This window comes from Peromyscus leucopus, chromosome 16_21, assembly GCF_004664715.2.
Source record: "Peromyscus leucopus breed LL Stock chromosome 16_21, UCI_PerLeu_2.1, whole genome shotgun sequence".
Classification (NCBI taxonomy): Eukaryota; Metazoa; Chordata; class Mammalia; order Rodentia; family Cricetidae; genus Peromyscus; species Peromyscus leucopus.
In genome coordinates, this window is record NC_051084.1 from 67,739,259 (window position 1) to 67,759,497 (window position 20,239).

General features: G+C 42.9%; 1 protein-coding gene across 3 annotated transcripts; it reads right to left on the bottom strand.

Annotated features, from left to right (window-relative positions):
* Window positions 1-245: 245 nt before the first annotated feature.
* Window positions 246-9,892, bottom strand: Enpp4 (ectonucleotide pyrophosphatase/phosphodiesterase 4). Of its 3 annotated transcripts, XM_037200279.1 has the most exons (5): window positions 9,773-9,888; window positions 6,007-6,864; window positions 5,506-5,676; window positions 4,439-4,589; window positions 3,387-3,473 (listed from the first exon to the last, which is right to left on the bottom strand). In XM_037200279.1, exons 2-5 carry the CDS (start codon window positions 6,830-6,832, stop codon window positions 3,467-3,469), a joined length of 1,155 nt encoding a protein of 384 aa, XP_037056174.1. In that variant the 5' UTR covers window positions 6,833-6,864; window positions 9,773-9,888; the 3' UTR covers window positions 3,387-3,466. The 3 variants fall into 3 exon arrangements, with proteins under 3 accessions (XP_028746533.1, XP_028746532.1, XP_037056174.1); XM_028890700.2 differs by lacking the exon at window positions 4,439-4,589 and having other exon boundaries at window positions 246-3,473; window positions 9,773-9,892; XM_028890699.2 differs by lacking the exon at window positions 4,439-4,589 and having other exon boundaries at window positions 246-3,470; window positions 9,773-9,886.
* Between the last annotated feature and the right edge of the window lie 10,347 nt (window positions 9,893-20,239).

The window sequence follows — 20,239 nt, forward strand, 5'->3', positions numbered from 1 at the left end:
GACCTTTTAAGATTCATGTTGAGGAGGTTCTGCAAATTTATTCCAGCTCTCTTGCCAATGATGTCCTCATACTACATGTATTTTACGCTGTTTTAAAAATTGGCTGTTATCCACCCTTAATCCTGGTTTTAAAAAATCTGTAATGAATGTCTATAAAGGTCTCCAAAGAATCGCTCAAGTCCCGACAATTCATCTTTCACAGTATGTAGATTTTGTAAGAAGGTGACAAATTAGGAAGGCTGATATTGCATTTGTTTGGGTAGACTTTATTTACATAAATTTTAATCAGAAGCAAAGTCATTAGCTACAAGTTCAAACAATGTGGTCAAAATGTATTTCCTTCAACTTAAGGCACTACAAGTTTCCCTAGAGCACTCACTGTATTTACACACAGTTTGAGAAGGACAATAAACACACACTTTACAGCTAATCTTTGTCCTTCATTTGTCATGTTATAAATTAACAATGAAATAAACCACTCTACACAAAAGGAATTAAAGCCAACCATCCTTAAAGCTCACAAGTTGGGCACGGGCCAGAAACACCCAAGATCAGTGCAAAGGCATTTGCTCCCTTCCTATTCCTAGGCTTTACCCGTGGATTGCTAGAGGAAGCTTCCTGGACAGCGCTGCTAGCAAGCCTCTGTCTACCCCTTCGCTCTTCCCGAAGAGCGTGCGCAACAGACTGCCAACAGCACCGTGATCACCCACCCCTCTACTGTGAAGTCAAGGCGCTTCATTCTGAACTGACCCAGGGGATTAACAAAACTACATGGACACCTTCCTATTGCCTTTGGGTACTGTCATCAAGAGCTAAGTACTTCCTGAAGCCAGTACTTTCTCCTGACCAGAAAGCAGAGAATCCTAGTTCATCATGTGACAACACGCACATGCAAACCTCCATGTCAAAGCTTCACTACAAGGTTTTCTCAGAGCAGCACTGCGGTCATGGGCTTTAACGGTGATAAACTGTTCCAAAGACACAGATGAATTCGCACACAGTTCAGCATGACCATCTATTTGGTGAAATAAATACTATTCCTTGTTTCCTGAATCAGCACTTTATAAACATTACCTAGTTCTAGTATTCTGAGAATGGAAGAAAAGACAAAATCAATACCTCTGTTGCAAGGGCTGAGACACTGACAGGGCTCCCTTCCTACGCCACCCTTTCTAAAATCCCACTCATAGGCTGGACACTGTAGACGCCACAATCAAGCTAAGAGTCACTGGAACCCATAGACAGCACTGTAGGACTAAGCCATCTTCAACTAGTATTAATACTCTGCTGGCAGACAGTTCAAATGGCCACTAATTTCTTTTCAAAGTGAATATGGCAGTTCATTTGTTATTTTCTTTGAAAAATGGAAATTGAAGTATGTAGGAATTTTTCTATTATTTGATCAACTCTTTATCCTTTAGTATCACTATTTTATATAACGAAATAAATCAGAACATTTATGAACAAATCAGTCCCGTTCCTAAAACACCCATTTTATGATTAACAGCACAGATGATGTATGTTGTACAGAGATGCCTCTCAAAACCCCGATACTGTGGCACTGGCTATCAGACTTCAGAAACTCAGCAGTGAGCCAACACAATGCCATGTCTCTAAGATGACTGGGAGGTGTCCTCTGTCATCGGCTAATCGGTGTTCACCTTCCTGTGCTGCTGCACACTTACTGGAGAGCCATCTTGTACCTTAATAGCAACAACGAAGTCTGTTTTATAGTGTCAAAACTTTCAAGGTCACACTAGTACAGGAACCACTGGTCTTTTCTCTAATGGACATCATACAGGCTGTTTGTTCTAATCATTCTGGTTCTGAGAAACCAACTAGCCAGGGAATGATGATGGTGCTTCCCACCAGATCCATGGTTCTCAGGAAAGGTGTGGAGTCAACTGAGGGAGCAGTGCCGGGCGGAAGCTCTCCGCCCTCAGCACATGACCGCTGCAAAGAGCGGGAGACACCGAACTCGGGGCTACATTTCTCACCACTCGGCCGTACGGAAGGCACATCACAAAGTCTCAGAGGTAAATAGAAAAATCCTGACCTTACAGCTTTATATTCAGGTCAGATTTTTTTTCCCACAGCATCTGAACACTTCCAATAGACATGAGAACTGAAAACTGTAACAGGAGTTTTAACTGTAATATCAACTTGGAAACTGATAAATAACCAAGGTGTTTATCAAGAAGTGACCTGTCCTTTGGGCTGACCCTTTCCAGACAGCTGTGTTCTGGCACACAGTCCAGTCCCCTTTATAAGTCACATGACACCGACACAATCTCACACACACAAACACACTTGCATACACAACTTACCCAAAGACATTAAACACAAATAGGGAAAAACAATTTTCCTTGAAATTTCTTACTAACAAGAGTATCCAAAAAATGTAACTAAAACAAACAAAGTCCCTGCCTCACCCGCCCAACTATTTGGCCTTCAGGTGTTCACCACCATGCCCAGCTCCAAGGACACAACTTCTGGGGTGTCAACAGCTAAAGGTCTTAACAAGGTCAGACTTCCTATTACATAGTCTTAGTTGGTTTTTGTTTGTTTTTAGCAGCTTTACTTAAAATGATTTCTTTGTATGTTACAGCTATACTATGTGGCTAATCAATTTATTACCCATCACAGAATTTCCTACTTCAAGGGTTTTCTTGGGATATACACTACTTAAAGGCAAATATAAAAATATAGTCAACTTTTTCTCCAGGGTACACAAAATTCACAATTTACATAAATATCTTTGTGTCATTTACAAATATATAAATCTATTAGAAGAGCATGCCTATTAAATTATAGTATATTTTCACTTAAAGTTAGATATTTATTGAAAAAGAAAGAAAGAAACCAGAGTATTTTCTCCAAGGCTACTTCTTGTTAGTGAAGCAGGTGCTTTTAACTGGTCTGCCAGCAATCTACTAGTGTCAGGGTCATTTACATCGGGCAACACACCAAAATGAGACATGAGAGAAAACAAAACAAAACAGAGTACTTTCAGCATGTCTGTCTTCCCTTTTGACATATATCTTTCTATGGTTGTAACACCATTCCTTGCACGGATCCTTAGTTTTGATATTAGTAAGACACCATGGGCTACCCAATTAAAGGATCATCGTCATCCTCCTGCAGCTGAAGGCGGGAAAACGGACGGGAGGCAGGCGTTCTGTTCTGCATGAATATCATGAGGCCTGTTAGCAGGGTTAACACCAACAGTGCGCTGACAACAATCCCAATGACTTCTGGGAGGTTAATGCACCACTGGTCCACTAACAAGCACTTGGTGTGGCTGAACGTTCCATTATTGGGCTGTGGTTTCAGTCCCAGGATATGGCACATCATTGGGTAGATATCCACCGTGTTCATGGTGCTCTGCTTGTAACCTCTTCTAAAAGCAGGACCATGGGCGGCAAGAAATGGATGCATAGTCGGCAGAGAATTGTCATAGCCATGGTCACCTACTGGGAAAAAGACAATTATGCCATTAAACACCAGTCTTTTATTACAAAAATAACTTGTTCACTATACATGTACCAGCTTCTTGCCAGCCCAGCCCCATCTATCAAGATTCTGGCCGGCTGCAATACAGAAGACAGAAATGACCTCTGTGTTTCCTTCATCTGAAGCTTGCCTGTTTCCATGCACACACCTCTCTTCCCAGTGAATCGTGGCTTTAGACCTTAATACTTCTCAACTTGATGGACGTATGTATGCGTCCACCCTAAACCTCTTCCTTCACCTACCCATCCCCGGGCTAGTGGTAAAAACTCACTATCAACAGCGCGGGTAGCTTAAAAAAGTGTGCAAGTGCTGAGGGTCCTATACAGCTGAGGGAGTGCGGGAGGGGGCACTGAGGGGGGCTGGGCCCCGAGGCTTAACTATCTCAGTTGTTCCAGTAAGAAATAGTGCTGTGGATATCACTCTATATAAATAAAACACTGATGGCCAGTGACCAGGCAGGAAGTATAGGCAGGACAAGGAGAGAGGAGAATTGGGGAAACAGGAAGAAGGGGGGAGAGACACTGCAGCCACCACCAGGACAAGCAGCATGTAGAGACTCTGGTAAGCCACCAGCCACGTGGCAAGGTATAGATTTATAGAAATGGGTTAATTTAAGATATAAGAACAGTTAGCAAGAAGCCTGCCACGGCCATACAGTTTATAAGTAATATAAGCGTCTGAGTGATTATTTTATACGTGGATTGTGGGACTGCGGGGCTTGGTGGAACTGGAGAGAAGCTCTCCAGCAACAAAATACCATGGCACAATGTGTTTACTGCCAGTTAATAAATACCTCAAAAACTCAGGAAGGGCAGATAAGTGAGGATTTTAGAGAAAGCATCTGTGTACTGAATGTAAAAGAAATCCAGACAACTCCAGCTTGTAACTCCACCAAATGTCTGGCTCAAAGAAAAACATGGCTAACCTTCCCCGATAGAAACCCAACACCCGACTCTTCAGATAAGCTCTAACAACCTTGTCTGTGAATGTCTTGAATTTCACGAATTTCCATTTTATGGATATGGAAGTTTGTTGCAATGTTCTGGGATTGATATGACAAGTCCCCAATGATTCCACTGTAATTAAAATTTTAATTCAAGTAAGTAACATGGAAAAAGTATTGGGAGGGGAACATCCTACAAATAACATCTGTTGATACTTCCATACTGATGAATTGTGATGCCTTTGTTCTCTGTTCTGGATTCTCCAAGTTTACAAGTAAGTATTTAAAACAACATAAATAATACACAAACCCAGTCTGTCTTACCTTTGCCTGATACTTCCAAATTCCCATCCTATAGTCCTTCACCTGTGTTTGTAAGGCAACTTCCACGTCTACATAACCTGCTTCAATTAGTTTACTAACTAACCATAGCTGCTTTCATGCTAGAAAAAGAGCCGAGTAGCTGAAACACAGACCAGCTGGCCCACAAAGCCGAAAATATTTATTATCTGGCCTTTTATGGAAGTTCACTGACCCCTGCAATGTACTCCAACATCAGAATTCTTGAGTCATAAAATTAAATACAAAATACAGGTGAATAACCTTCATCTGAGACAAGAGCAGTAACTCACCCTGTGCTGTCCACGTGGAGGGAGCAGCTGTGATGTTGCTAACTTTGCTAACTTAGTTGACTGCTCCCTCTGTTTGCTTTCAACTCTTGCCCAGTGACCCACAGACCACAGCACACAAGGAAGTGATTTCACCATCTGGGAAAGTCTAAGGGTCACTGGGGTGAACTCTTCTTTTTTTAAAAAAAAATACACATGAGGAAAGGAATTAGAAAGTGAAACTGCAGCTTTCCCACAAAGTTGCAGAGCCTCCTAATGGGAGAGTGAAAGTGTGGCCACTGGCAATGGCTAGCAAATGAAAATCACCTGAGAACTACCCCTGCAAACTGAACCGTATAAACATAGCTGAATCAGAGTTCCTGCCTTCCACACCCAGGTTCCCGTGTGTGGTACAGCCTTGAGTACAGAATAAATACTTACACTTCAATGATGACTTATTTAGTACGATTGTCCAGCCTTCATCAGCAACCAAAATAATCGGCTGGATGCGATCATTGTGCTGGTAGTGAAACCTGTCAGGAATTTCTTCCTTGAGATAAACAGTCATGTGAGGGCTACAGTGCTTCAGCTTGTCATAAACCTCCGTTACATCTGTAAAAGGGATACAAAAGGAAAACCGGTGGCTGACTTAGAAGCAAAGCTGTATCTGACTAGCACAAACAGGAATACATTCTGGACAATGTTATCTGATTAAATTACTTTCAATTCTCAAAACGGAGAGTAATTATGTGACAGTGTCCGAGATGGGCGTGAACACACAGGGACTTTCATTCACCCCCGTATCTCTTTCCATTATGTGGCCTGTGCTGGTTGACGTTGAAAAGAGACAGCTTTACACTGAGATTCCCAAGCAAATATGAACTGTGTATTATGACTGATCCCATCACTGAGAGAAATGTCTTACTTTAAAGAGCTACTTACTTATTTTGGGGAGAATGGCAGCCACAGGGGTGAGGTCTATAACCGTGTAGTTTGAATGGTCCAGGCAGGAGTCCAAATGTATCAGTCTGTTCTCAGAACACTGCGTCATCCCATGGTCACTCGTGATGATGACATTAAGGTTTTCCCACAGTCCTAACACCTTGAGTCTTTGAACAAGATCACCAACAAGGCCATCTATTTCTTTCAATACCCTGCTCATGTTTCCTTTATCTTCAGGCCCGTACCTGTGGCCGCTTGCATCTGGTTCTTCCCAGTAGAGCATTGCAAAGGTGACTGGTGGGTTGGAACTGCTGAGCCATTCGGCAACATTATTTAGTCTCTCCTCAAAGGGCACCGAGCTGCTGTAATTCATAAAATAGGAAGGTGTGGTATTGTGAATGGGCACATCAGTACCAGGCCACATAGCAGCAGCACTTGATCTGTTTTCTTGGAGCTGATTGGTCACCCAGATAGGCACTGCCCCATCCCACCAAAATGGATCCTTATCATTTGTTTCAGAAAAATGTTTCTTTGTGACCTCATCATACATGGAGTTGGCTACAATGCCATGGCTTTCCTCATATAAGCCAGTGACGATGCTGTAGTGGTTTGGAAATGTTTTTGTGATAAAAACGTTTGTAACATGTTCCACCAGGACACCTTCTTTGATGAAGTTCTGGAGGTGAGGAAAGTCATAGTTCTGCAGGTAGTCGGCTCTAAATCCATCAAAGGACACCAGGAGTAACTGGGGTGTCAAGCTATAGGAAGAGTTACCTCTACAACCGCTGAGAAGTCCCAGAAATAAAAGTATTACTAATAACTTCATAACGAACACCTTGAACACAGCACCCAGGGCTCCTAAAATATAAAAACACAATTCATGTTTAAGTTTCAGAAATTGAACTGGCAGAAGAGAATCAGCATTTACAAATCCTTTACATACCAACTTTACTGATTTCATTTTAGAAATTCAATTTAAAGATAACAATAAAGTTGAAATACAGAAAAAAAATTGCCTTTATTTGTCCAGTTTCCTATTGATATCTGTCCCACACATCATCAAGCTCTGGGGGGAAATGGGACATATTTTTGTCCCCATAAACATTCCTGCTTGTCTATTTTGCTCTTTCAGAACAGTAAAAATTATTCTAAAGGTTTACGAAAATAGATGAAAACATAAAAATGATTCTTTTGGTCAAAACACAAATAATTCCAAGGTTTCGGAAGTTTCTCTTAGTTTACTTTAGTCCACATGCATAGCTGTTAGAATCCTATCAAACTGGCTCATCACCAGTTTGTATTTAAGAAAAAATACAGCTATAAAATATAGACAAAATAAATGCTACTGGAGGGGGGGATCTCATCAGACACTTGCTCCAATTTTGACATAAAGTTGACTAACAGACACAGTTTATAAGGACTTGGATGCCACAATAAGCCCAGAAGAAATTTAAGTTACTAAAAGGAATTTCTGCTCTATACCACCCTTAAATTTCGATCTTACTACTTTAGTTATGACTATTTTTCCTAACATCCCAGGTTCAGAGTTATTCTTAATTACTCTTTTAAAAAACGATCCACTGGTTACTGGATTGATTATATGGAATTTTATAGTGTGTCTAAAATTTTTCAAATACAGTTACGTCTGATAGAGAGAGGGTGAGACAAGCCAAGGAATGCTGCAAAGACAGCTGGGTGGCTGGCCACATGCAAAAGAATTAACATGGTGCTCCCGGATCCTACCATGTGGGAAAGTTAACTCAAAACTGATCACAGACCTCCATGAAAGCTAAAGTTGTGAAGTTCTTAGAGGAAAATCTAGCAGCAAATTTTCATAACCTTTGATTATGTCCAAAACCTAGATACCATGCCCAAAACACAAGAGAAAGGTATTCACAAATGATCGCCTCTGGTACGATTCTATTAAGAGGAAATGTTTAGAAGGTGCAGTTCTACAGAACTAAGACAGCATGGGTAACTACTCAGGGGTAGGCTTGTGAGAAAGTGTCAGTAAATGCCAAGGGGGAGGTTTCTTTTGGGGGTGATGAAAAGTGTTTTCAAATTGACTGTGATGATGGTTATAATTTCATACGGCTGCACACATAAGTGAGTGAATTCAATGGTATCTTATATATCAATAAAATTATTTTTAAAAGTGAAACTGTATCCCTAAATGCCCCACCACAAAATAGCAAAATATATTTATCATCTTAGTTTGCCTCAAAAATGGTGTGAATTGTGCTTCTTATAATGCAGATTTGGGTGTTTTAACATGAGAATATTTTACACTACTTCCTATGTGCAAAGCAATACCACATAACAAAACCCATGTTTCCTTCTCTCCCACAAAATACAAATGAAAAATCTTTCTTCCCCAAATTCTGGATAAAAGGATATTCAAAACATATATGCTATATAAAACCCAGGATTGGGAAAACTCAGCACACTGGAGAGTCCTTGTCTTTAAGCTTACCACATTATGTTTCATTTTATCACTCAGTCTTAAGCTGTAGACAAACCACCAGCAAAAAGGTCCTCACACATTTTCATAGAATGAGAAAGCCACGGTTCCAAGAATAAAATTATAAAGCATTGCAAGAATTTCTGTCATTTTTCACACCAACAAAAAACCTCAAGGGAATAAAAAAAAAAAAAAAACAGCAGATACATCTGGACTGCATCCGACAGCTTGACAATAACTGGAAATACGATGTAGTCTCCAATTTAGGAGACAAAACATCCCTTAGTTCCTCTGGGTTGACTGTCTTGCCTGGGTGGAATGCATGCCATTCAACTCTCACTGAATTACCTAGAGCATCATAGGCTTGGGTTGGAAGAGGGCAAGGTAAAAGGCACTTTCCAGCATTAGCATTCCATCTGCTCTGTGGTGCAGCCAAATACAAATGTGGCTGGCTTTCAAACAGCATTAGCCACTGTCACCTGTGTGCACAGTAATGTAACAGGTGGTTTACCCAAAGATTTTTATTAAGTGCTTAACAATCTAAGTAAGGGAAGAAACCCAACTCTCTGAAAAGCTTCCTGCGTCTTAAAAGAGTTTATTCTAAATGGCTCTCTGCTGTTCTAGACCACATAAGACTTTCTAACCTCTTCAAGTCAGTACATCTATCTTGCTGTGTATAAAATAATGTCCCTCTTGTACTCACTGTAGATCCAACATAATTTCTTCCCAATTATACTGTGTAAAACTGACTTTAAAATTAGTTGAGGGGAAGGGACGGGGGTGGGGCGCAGCTGAGTGCCCTTGAAATTGGGAAATCTCTGGGAAAACGGGAGGAGAGAAAACCGCACTGCCGCGTTCCTGCAGCAGACTGCCCTGCCCTCTGGAGTCCTACCAAAGGTGCACCGGAATTGTCCGGTCACTAGCTGGGCAGCCCTCAAGGCTCCGGGCTGGGACCAGCACGGGACCGGTTGTTTGTGCAGCGCCTGACCCAGCATCCGGCATCTCCCTCTGCTCGGTGTCTAGTATTTTTAGGACGGGAATACCATTCGACAACACAAGCCCAGGGCGGACACCGAGGCAGAGGCCGCCAGGTCCGCACTCCTGTCCCGGGACCCCCGTCGTCACCTCCCGTCACAGTGGACATCCACCTGCCGGGGGACGCGCCACCTCCCCGCCGCCCCGGGGACCCCACGCGCGTCCCCGCCAGGCGCCCGGAGCTTGGCGTGGAGAAGAAGGGAGCAACGGCTCTCACTGTCTCGACCCTCCGAGCTAGGGAAAAGAGTGGCATTTCCCTTCGGGACTCACCCGTCGCCGCCGCCGCCGCCGCGGCCACCTCGGTCCGGCGCGCGGAACTCGGCGCTAGCGGAACCGCGCGCTCCGGGGCACTGGCGGGCCAGGCGGACGCGGGCCGAGCGCGGCTCGGGCGAGCGCTTCCTGGGAAGCCTGCGCAGTAGCGGACGCCCACCCCACCCCCCGGGGGACAGCGGGCACCGCCGAGAGCGGCGCTGCGGGCGGCCCGGTGAGACGCGGACGTGGATTGGATGCTCCAGCCAGCGTGGATGGGACTCCCTTTCCCATTGGTTCGTTCCACGTACCACCCGGAGACAGGTGGAGTTCGGCTGTACCTAGGGGAGAAAGGTTTGCTGCTCTCTCTCCTGCCGAGCTTATCAGCTTATCATCCTAGTCACCGGTGCCCAGTTCTAGCCAGAAGATGAGGAAGTCCCTTCCGCCTTCACTTGTATAAGGAAAGAAACTCTGAAACAACCAGTTGACTTTCTCTGGGCATGTTTCTGCCTTTTTGAATTCCTTTTCTGTTATATATTCTGGTCATCTCATCCAGACATTCATTCTGTTGAGAATAATGGGTTGCCTGCGTCTACAGTCCCAAATGAAAGTCAACTAGGGTCGTCAAACTAAATTTGTTGCAGTTTTCCCGTTTCACACCGCTGAGATGTGTATGTGAAGTGATGGCCTTGCCTTTAAAAAGCGTAATAGTCGAAGAGCTGAATAATCCAGCTTCAAACTTAAGAGACTTGCCAAGCAGATATATTTATTTAATATTTGTATTGCTCACACATAGTTGATAGAGGCTAGTATTTTTTTTCTTTGTAATGCCCAAAGATGAACCTGACATTGAAGTATTCAGTCTTGGTTGGATTTAATGACTATCTTAAGGTACTCCAGGTTTAATGTCCCTTTCTCTGTTAAAATGCAAATGCCCAGAGAATATTTTTATTGCTGCATCTGCACCAGATACTCAAAAAGGTACAAAGAAATGAGTTAAGGGTATCATAATTGTATACTATATCCTGAAGTCTGAAAAACTTAGCTGTGAACCCAGTAGCTGGATTTATCGGGTCCTTGCAGCCTTGGTCATTAAATGTCAAAGACGGAATGCGCTATGTTGGTCTGAGTTGAGAGAATAGCCATCGCTAAGGGCATGGGTGCAACCAAGGAAGAAATTTGAATCTGAGTGTGGTCTGTTCATTGTTAGTTTACCTTGATAAATTGATTCCAGTTTCAAGCCTCAGATAACCCTGTGCATTAGGAAAGTGGAGCATCCTGGATCTACAGGTTGTCTTTGCTGAAGTCTTGGTAGAAGCCATCTAATTCAGCCCTAGAATCTGCCAACACTGACTAATCTTGGGCACTTGCCTCAACCTGTTCGAACTCCATCTCTTCATCTGCACAGAAAGTTCTGTAGTACCAACCTCTCAGGATTCTTGTCAAATAAGTTCAGTAAAGCAGATAAAGCACTTGGCATAGTCATTGATCGTGGTATTAGCTGTGACTGTCATGATGACCACTCAGAATGGTAAGATGGAGTTCCAGGAGAATTTATGTAATATACATTTGAGCAGCACTTAGATTTTCTGCATTTGGGGACCGATTCTGCAGATTCTGCTGCTTCCTTACTGGGGACACAATTGCTTAAAAAAGAAAAAGCAGAATTGAGTGCTGTATGGGTGACACCCATAGTGAAGAGAGCAGTGTGCTGGTCACCAGGAGAAAAAAAAGCTCCCTGACTCTGCTGCCTGTGTGGGGATCGGCTCAGAGACCCTTGCAGTCCGGTCTCCTCCACGGGAAGATAAAGTAGTCACAAACAAAGGGACAAAATGGCTCCTTTTGGCACCAGACTCCTGTTATCTCCCATATTATTTCCCTTGTCAACCGTTATTGAGATCTTGTGTCAAATAAGCCTAAATGATAAGGGTTATTTGTTTCCTTGTAGAACGAGAAATCCAGAAGGAAGGTGCACTTCAGAAATCGCTGACTTTGCAGCCCAGCTAGGGAGCCATTACTCATGCTCACCACTCTTTCCCTGCCTGGAAATGAATTGGCATTTGGTTCCTTTCAGGGTAAAGACAACTACTTGCAGTTACAGCAGTGATAGGATCCCCCCCCCCTTTTTCATGCCCTTTGGGTGATATAAAGGTCTTCTTGGAGGTGTGGTCTCTTAGTAGCGCCACCAACTTTTCAGTTAGACTAGTTGCTGTCTCACATGCCCAACTCTGAGTAAGGAAAAAATAAGGACAGTTAACTACCCGTCTTTCCGTCCACACCCTAAGCTGAGCACTGGGAAGGAACTGTTTTTCCCAGACTACTTCTTTATTCCTTAGTAGATTTGAGATGGAGTGGGTGCCGAAAAGTCCACTAAAGTGTCCTTCTAGATATGTAAAGGTAAAAGAATGTGACATTAATACTGATCTTCATTTCTAATGTAATTTTTGACATAAATATTGTTTTATTTAGGCAGACAAAAGAATAACATTCATGTAAATATTTTTTTCACCTCAGCTTTTTGAAAAGAAAATTTTATATAGAGAGCCTTTATGTTGTAGAATATAGTTTAAGATGTGTTACATTCATTTGTGTTGTGGAACATTTGTTTAATGATGCATAGATGTATTGCATTCTTTTATATTGCTTTTTTTTTTAGCTCTGTGAAGCTGTGATACTTTGCCTGTCTAAAACACATGATTGGTCTAATAAAGAGCTGAACATCCAATAGTGAGGCAGGAAAGAGATAGTAGGTGGAGCTGCCAAGCAGAGAGAATAAATAGAAGAAGAGGGTGGAGGGGAAAAAGGAGAAGGAGAGGAGGACTCTGTGGTGGTATTGTGTTCCCCAAAATATCGTGTACCTTAATAAACTTATCTGGGGTCAGAGAACAGAAAAGCCACTAGTTAGGCAGTGATAGCACACACCTTTAATCCTAGCATTCCAGGATCTCTGTGAGTTCAAGGCCACATTGGAAAAAGCCAAGCATGGTGACACACACCTTTAATCCCAGAAAGCCAGCCTTTAATCCCAGAGAGTGGTGGTAGAAAGCAGAAAGATATATAAGGCGTGAGGACCAGAAACTAGAAGCATTTGGCTGGTTAAACATGTGGCTGGTTAAGCTTCAGGCTTTCCAGCAGCAGTTCAGCTGAGAGCCATTGGGATGAGGACACAGAAGCTTCCAGTCTGAGGAAACAAGACCAGCTGAGAAGTTGACCAGGTGAGGTTAGCTGTGGCTTGTTCTGTCTCTCTGATCTACCAGCATGGACCCCAATAACTCGCCTTGGGTTTGATTTTATTAATAAGAACTTTTAAGATTCCTGCTACAGGACTCCAAGGGCCAGCCACCGAGTAACACATGGAGTAAGAAGGAAAAAAAGAGATATAGAATAGAGAAAGATAAAAGCCCAGAGGCAAAAGGTAAACAGGATGATTTAAGAAAAGCTGTCAAGAAATAAGCCAAGCTAAGGTCGAGCATTTATAAGAAAGAATAATACTCTGTATATTTATTTGGGAGCTGGGTGGTGAGCCCCTCAAAAAGTAAAAGTAAAGAAAAAAAACCTACATCTTTGAAAACATTTTGTGTTAGAGACTGCAAGGAAGCAATAGTCTAAATTTATTCACAAATGAATGATGTGCCCTAGAAAGAACTGGCCAGGCTGAATTCACACAGACTAAAGTCCTTGTCTCCACAGGCAATGCCAGATTTGAAAGCAGCATGTCAAAGGCTGTTTCATTTTCTTCCATGAACTAAGTTCAAGATTTCCCATCTGTTCGTTAACTCAAAATATTAAAATAATTTGATTCTGTTTTCAAAGCTAAGGGTGTAGGTCTTTAAGCACACCAACTGATGCCTAACTCACTGTTGGCAGGAGTTAGGTCAGAAGTTACAGGAAAACGGTTTCAGAGCAAAAGCCACACCCTGGCCAAAGCAAAACAACCCCTGCTCACCATTCTAATAAGACAGCCACAAAACACAAACAAGTGAGTCAACATCAAGTCTTCAGGGGAGTAGCTGAAAGTGCAGATCCGGATGCATACAAGATGATTATATGAAGAAAACATAATGTAGGTCTTGTTGCAGCTATAAGGCATGAAACTACCTTATGAAACATGGCTCCATGGTAATTTTGAGAGTTCAGGGAATGAGGTTATCCACCTACCTTGCTTTAAGCAATATTAAGTTTGAATAATCTCAAGAGAGATGGAGATTCTCCTACACTGCAACACTGTTTAAAATGATCCTGTGTCATCTGCTGTGACATTTCTTCATCCTAAGAGATAGTTCTCAAAGTATGTAATAAAATGAAAGAAAGAACACAAATTCTCTGGAGGCTTTCTTCTGTGGAGAGCTCATTCCACCACCTCACCCCACCCACCCACACACAAGAAATGAAAATGAGTAAGATTCAGTCCCTGCCCTCATGGGGCCTCTAGTCCAAAAGGATGAATAGAAAAGGTATTATTCTGGTGTTCTGCCTGCCCTGAATTTGTTCTTTTTCTTATGGTTCTAATGGAGACCACCCACTTTCATATTTTAAGGCTTTATTTGTGTTATTTGTAATTATGTGTATGTGAGTGTCTCTATGTGCAAGTGAGGACAGGTGCCTGAGGAAGCCAGAGGCCCCAGGTTCCCCTGGAGCTGGTGTCTCAGGTCGTTGTAACCTGACTTTGTGGGTGCTGCAAACCTAACTCGGGTCCTCTGAATGAACAGTACATGCTCTTCACCACAGAGGTATCTCTCTGGTGCCCCCACACACACCATTCTTAGCCTGTAAGAGCTCAGTTAGGCTAGCCATAGTACTCCCCTTGTCCCCAGCATGGACTCCTAAGGTGCCACCTGTCTTGGTTTACAGTGAATTGAGGACTTTCCTGGAGTATGAGGTTGTTTTTATATAAAATCAGAAGAATAATAAACAAATTGGAGTGAGTTAGTCAAAACTGACCCTAGCCTGGCCTGTTGGAGCAATTCCACACCACTGCCCAGAAGAATCCGTTCTATCAAACTTGCTCCAGTTCAGTCCAGAACAGCACCATCTCTAAACATTGGCTGCAACAATTAGAAAAGTCAGTGTTTCAACACGATTGCTCCGTTGGCAGGCTGCAAGCCTGGAACTGATCCTGGTCAACCTTGTCCCTGGAAAGGGATGGTCTGCTGGGGTCTAAGCCAAGGCAGAAGAAGCAGAGCCAAGAGTTGGAGCCCAACACTTGAGGACAGTGACTACTCATGTCCAAGTTCCCTTGCAACTTCCTTCTGAAAGCAGTTTGCATGCCTGGTAAAGTATTTATCATCATTATTATCATTATAGTTATTATTATTGGTGTGTGTGTGTGTGTGTGTGTGTGTGTGTGTGTGTGTGTGTCACAGTATATGTGAAGGAAGCAGTCAGAGGACAACCTTACACCTTGTCAAAGGCAGAGTCTCTCTTGTGCTGTGTACACCAGGCCATCTGTCCCATGATTTTCCAAGGGTTCACATGTCTCTGCCTCCCAGCTCACCTTAGAAGCATGGGTATCGCAGGTCCTCTAGGCAGCTCCAGATTGTTTGAGTTCTGGGGATTTAAACTCCGGTCATTGGTTGCAGCATGTTTTATCCACTGAACCGTCTCCCCAGCTTTTGAGAAACTCTTTTTTTCTAAAATGAGTCAGAACTGAGTTCCTTTTGCTAAAACAGGGATGAGAAAATCAAACCTATTAGCTTGTCCTATGCCATCAAGTGAGATAAACGCTCTAAGAGAGGAACGGAAGAGGAAGAGGTTGCATCCAGCTGCAGAATACAGGAAATGAACCTGTGATGTTACAGAGTGATAGCATGTAAGTTAATTAGCCACAGAATATCAAAAATCCTATACAGAGAAACAGAAAGTAGATGCTAAAGACAGAAAGAGATCTCCAGAGAAAGGACCCCCCGCCCCTGCGCCTAGGGGAGCAGTCTGTGAAACAGCCTGGCTGCTGCCAGAGCTTCTGGGATGTTTGAGTATGTAGAGCCAGCCGAAGAGGCCTGGGTGGCACCTTAGCAAGTAGCTGACCTCTGGCCCTTGTTGCATGTAAGAAGGAATGGGAGGGCTCACCCCTGCCTTGTGCTTCCAGCAGCCCACGGAATCCAGGACTCTGCAGGAGGAAGAACTCCATTGAATGGGTTCTATACACTACTAAACAAATTTGCTTACAACCAGCCATACAACAGTCTAATTTCATTATGTTTTAATGGGAAAGACACCCTGTTTGGAATCTGTGAATAAATAGTATCTCTTCTCAATTTAAAGGCTCTTGACAAGGTGACTTACTTCTAAATAAAATCTTATGTCTGTAACTTTGTCATCCTATGTCTTCTCGTCATTTGCTTATTCTGTAGTTTTTCCACTGAGGAGACTCTTAAACTGTGGAACTGTAATAACTATTCTACCTAATGGTACAATTAAAGAAATTCTATTTAACACATAAATCTTCCCCTGGGGCCTCCCTGTAATCTCCCAGATAAGTATAGAATATCCCTTAAGATATGTGTCGGTCAATTCTTCACAGACTTGGAAAGAAAAATACTCAACTTTATATGGAAAAACAAAAGACCCAGGATAGCTAAAAGAATCCTATACGATAAAGCAACCCTTGGAGGCATCACCATCCCGGACCTCAAACTCTACTATAGAGCTATAGTAATCAAAACAGCTTGGTACTGGTATAAAAACCGATATAGGGACCAATGGAATCGAATTGAAGACCCCGACATTAATCCATGCACATATGATCACCTGGTTTTTGACAAAGGAGCCAAAACTATACAATGGAACAAAGAAAGTATCTTCAACAAATGGTGCTGGCATAACTGGATGTCAATATGTAAAAGATTACAAATAGATCCATATCTGTCACCATGCACAAAACTCAAGTCCAAGTGGATCAAAGACCTAAACATAAATCCAGTTACACTAAACTTAATAGAAAAGAAAATAGGAAGCACTCTTGAACGCATTGGCACCGGAGACCATTTCCTAAATAAAACACCGACAGCACAGACCCTGAGCACAACCATTAATAAATGGGACCTCTCGAAACTGAGAAGCTTTTGCAGGGCAAAAGACACAGTCAATAAGACAAAAAGACAGCCAACAGATTGGGAAAAGATCTTCACCAACCCCACATCTGACAGAGGATTGATCTCCACAATATATAAAGAACTCAAGAAACTAGACATCAAAGCACTGAACAGTCCAATTAAAAAATGGGCTAAAGAGCTAAACAGAGAATTCACAAAACAAGAGTCACAAATGGCTGAAAGACATTTAAAGAAATGCTCAACATCCTTAATCATCAGAGAAATGCAAATCAAAACGACTCTGAGATACCACCTTACACCTGTTAGAATGGCTAAGATCAAAAACACCAATGACAACCAATTTTGGAGAGGATGTGGAGCAAAGGGAACACTCCTCCACTGTTGGTGGGAATGTAAACTTGTACAACCACTGTGGAAATCAGTATGGCGATTTCTCAGAAAATTAGGAATCGAACTACCTCAAGACCCAGCCATCCCACTCTTGGGCATCTACCCAAGGAATGCTGATTTATACCATAAAGATACATGCTCAGCTATGTTCATAGCAGCACTATTTGTAATAACCAGAACCTGGAAACAACCTAGATGCCCATCAACGGAAGAATGGATGAAAAAAATGTGGTACATATACACAATGGAGTACTACTCAGCAGAGAAAAACAATGAAAGCATGAAATTTGCAGGCAAATGGATGGAACTAGAAAAAATCATCCTGAGTGAGGTAACCCAAACCCAGAAAGACAGTTATGGTATGTACTCACTCATTGGTGGATTCTAGATATAAAATAAAGAACAATCAGACCACAACCCATAGAACCATAGAGGCTATATATATAGCATGGAGGTCCCTAGGACGACTGTGGCATATAATAAATTTCAGTTTTACTCAATTATTGAAAAAAAATAGCCAAATGAATGGAAACACATGAACTATGAACCAAAGGCTGAGGGCTCCCAGCTGGATCAGGCCCTCTGAATAGGTGAGACAGTTGATTGGCTTGATCAGTTTGGGAGGCATCTAGGCAGTGGGACCAAGTCCTGTGCTCATTGCATGAGTTGGCTGTCTGAAACCTGGAACTTATGCAGGGACACTTGGCTTAGTCTGGGAGGAAGGGACTGGACCTCCCTGGACTGAGTCTACCAGGTTGATCGCAGTCCTCGGGGGAGGACTTGTCCTGGAGGAGGTGGGAATGGAGGGTGGGCTGGGGGTAAGGGGAGGGCGTGGGAGGGGGGAGAATAGGGGAACCCATGGCTGATATGTAGAACTGAATGATACTGTAAAATAAAAAATATATATCACAAAAAAAAATAAAATAAAAAAAAAAGATATGTGTCGGTTTAATTCATTTAAGTTTGGATAGATTAATGTGAAACTTAACTAATGCATTTTCCTACTTTGCTTGTTTCTCAGATGTGTTGAGCCATTCATGGCCTCTGTTTAAGCTGTCCCAAATTCCTTCCCCAAAGATTTGCACCCAGGAAATCACGCACAGCATCTGAGAACTTGTGTCTTTCACAAGCCATGCTTTTCAACCATCAAACCTAACATTCTTCACGCTGACTCACCGGCTACGGGTCAGCCTCTAAAGACTCAGCTGCAATGGAAAACTAGCACCCAAACCAAGAACCTTCCACAGCCACCTGGTGTGTCTCCAGCACTTGGGCATTCTTGTCTTAAGATATTTCACTATCGTGCTGGTTTGAGTGAGGAATGTCTCTCATAGGCTCATGTGTTTGAACACTTGGCCCCAGGTTGGTGGTGCCATTTGGGAAGGTTCTAGAACAATGGCTCTCAATCTTCCTAGTGCTGCGACCCTTTAATATAGTTCCTCATGTAGTGGAATGTTGCTGCTTCATGACTATCATTTTGTTACTGTGATAAATCATAATGTAAATGATTGTTTTCTGATGGATGTGGGGTCACAGCCCACATGTTGAGAACCATTGTTATAGATCCTTTTAGGAGATGAAACCTTGGTAGAGAAAGCATGTCACTAGAGGTGGGCTTTCCAAGTTTGTAGTCTCACCCCACTTCCAGTTCACTTTCTGCATGGGATTGAAGATGTGACCCCTCAGCTGCCTGCTCCAGCTGCCTACTGCCATGCCTCCCCACACATATGGACTTTCCGTCTGGAACTGCAAGCTAAGATAAACTCTTTCGGCCAGAAGCCGCTTTGATCATGGTGTTTTATTACAGCAAGAGCAAAGTAGCTAACAGTTATCATCTCTCCATTTCTGCTAGAGTCACCCCATGATTTCCAGACAGCTCTCTCTCCCCAGCCATTCCCAAACTTCATAATCATTTCCATGTCATTTGTACACTCACATCCCCCTTCAATTACTTATGACACTCTCTCTCTCTCTCTCTCTCTCTCTCTCTCTCTCTCTCTCTCTCTCTCTCTCTCTCTTTCACACACACACACACACACACACACACACACACACACACACACACACACACACAACCTACCAAAGTCCCACATGTTGTTTGGCTCACAGCAATAGAAATTGCTAGAATTCTAAGACAAAAGTGTCAGTAAGCTTTGGAGAGCCTCTCCATGGCTTGCGTGTGGCCATTGTGTGGGCTAGCTTTTGTCAACTTGGTAGAAAATGGAGTCATCTGAGGAGAGGGCAGCTCAACTGATAAAAACACTAGTCATATTGGCCCATGGGCATCTGTGTGGTATGTTCTTGATTGATGGTTGATGTGGAAGGGTCCAGTCACTGTGGGTAGTGCCACCCCTGCACAGGTGTTCCTGGGTGCTATAAGAAAGCAGGTAGAGCAAGTCCATATACAGGGTCCCCCATGGCTTCCGGTTCAGTTCTTGCCTCCAGGTTCTTACCTCGAGTTTCTGCCCCAACTCTTTTATGATGGAATAAATCCTTTCCTCCCCGAGTTGCTTTTGACCATGGTGTTTTATCACAGCAACAGAAAGCACACTAAAATAGCCATCTGCCATGTCTACACAGTGTTTTTCCTTAATATCTTCCTTTGAGATCTGTAGTCTCCTAAAGGACTGCTTTAGTTACCTCTTTAACGGTGCAATCTCTAAATAGAGTTACATACAAAGACGCTCAGCATCGGAACTTCATCCTATGAATTTTAGGTGGGTGCGAATGTAATTCAGCCCACAGCATTACCCTCCCCCCCCCCAAAAAAAAAAAACACTGGCCAGTCTGCTTGCCAACATGATTTAAATGCTTGCAATGTGACCTGCCTCTTGTCTATAACCCACATAAGCTGGTGAGTCTCATCTAACCACCGGCTTGCTGTCAGAACCCACTGATTTTGCCTGGGTGACTGACCTTTGTGATAAAGAAGTCCTTGGCTGCCCAGCCCCGCAGCCTGTCCGCTGACGTCACAAGCTTACAATGCTGCCCTAGAACTTGCTTCCCACCTCCTTCCAGCCACGCTTCCTCCACTCCTCTCCTTCCC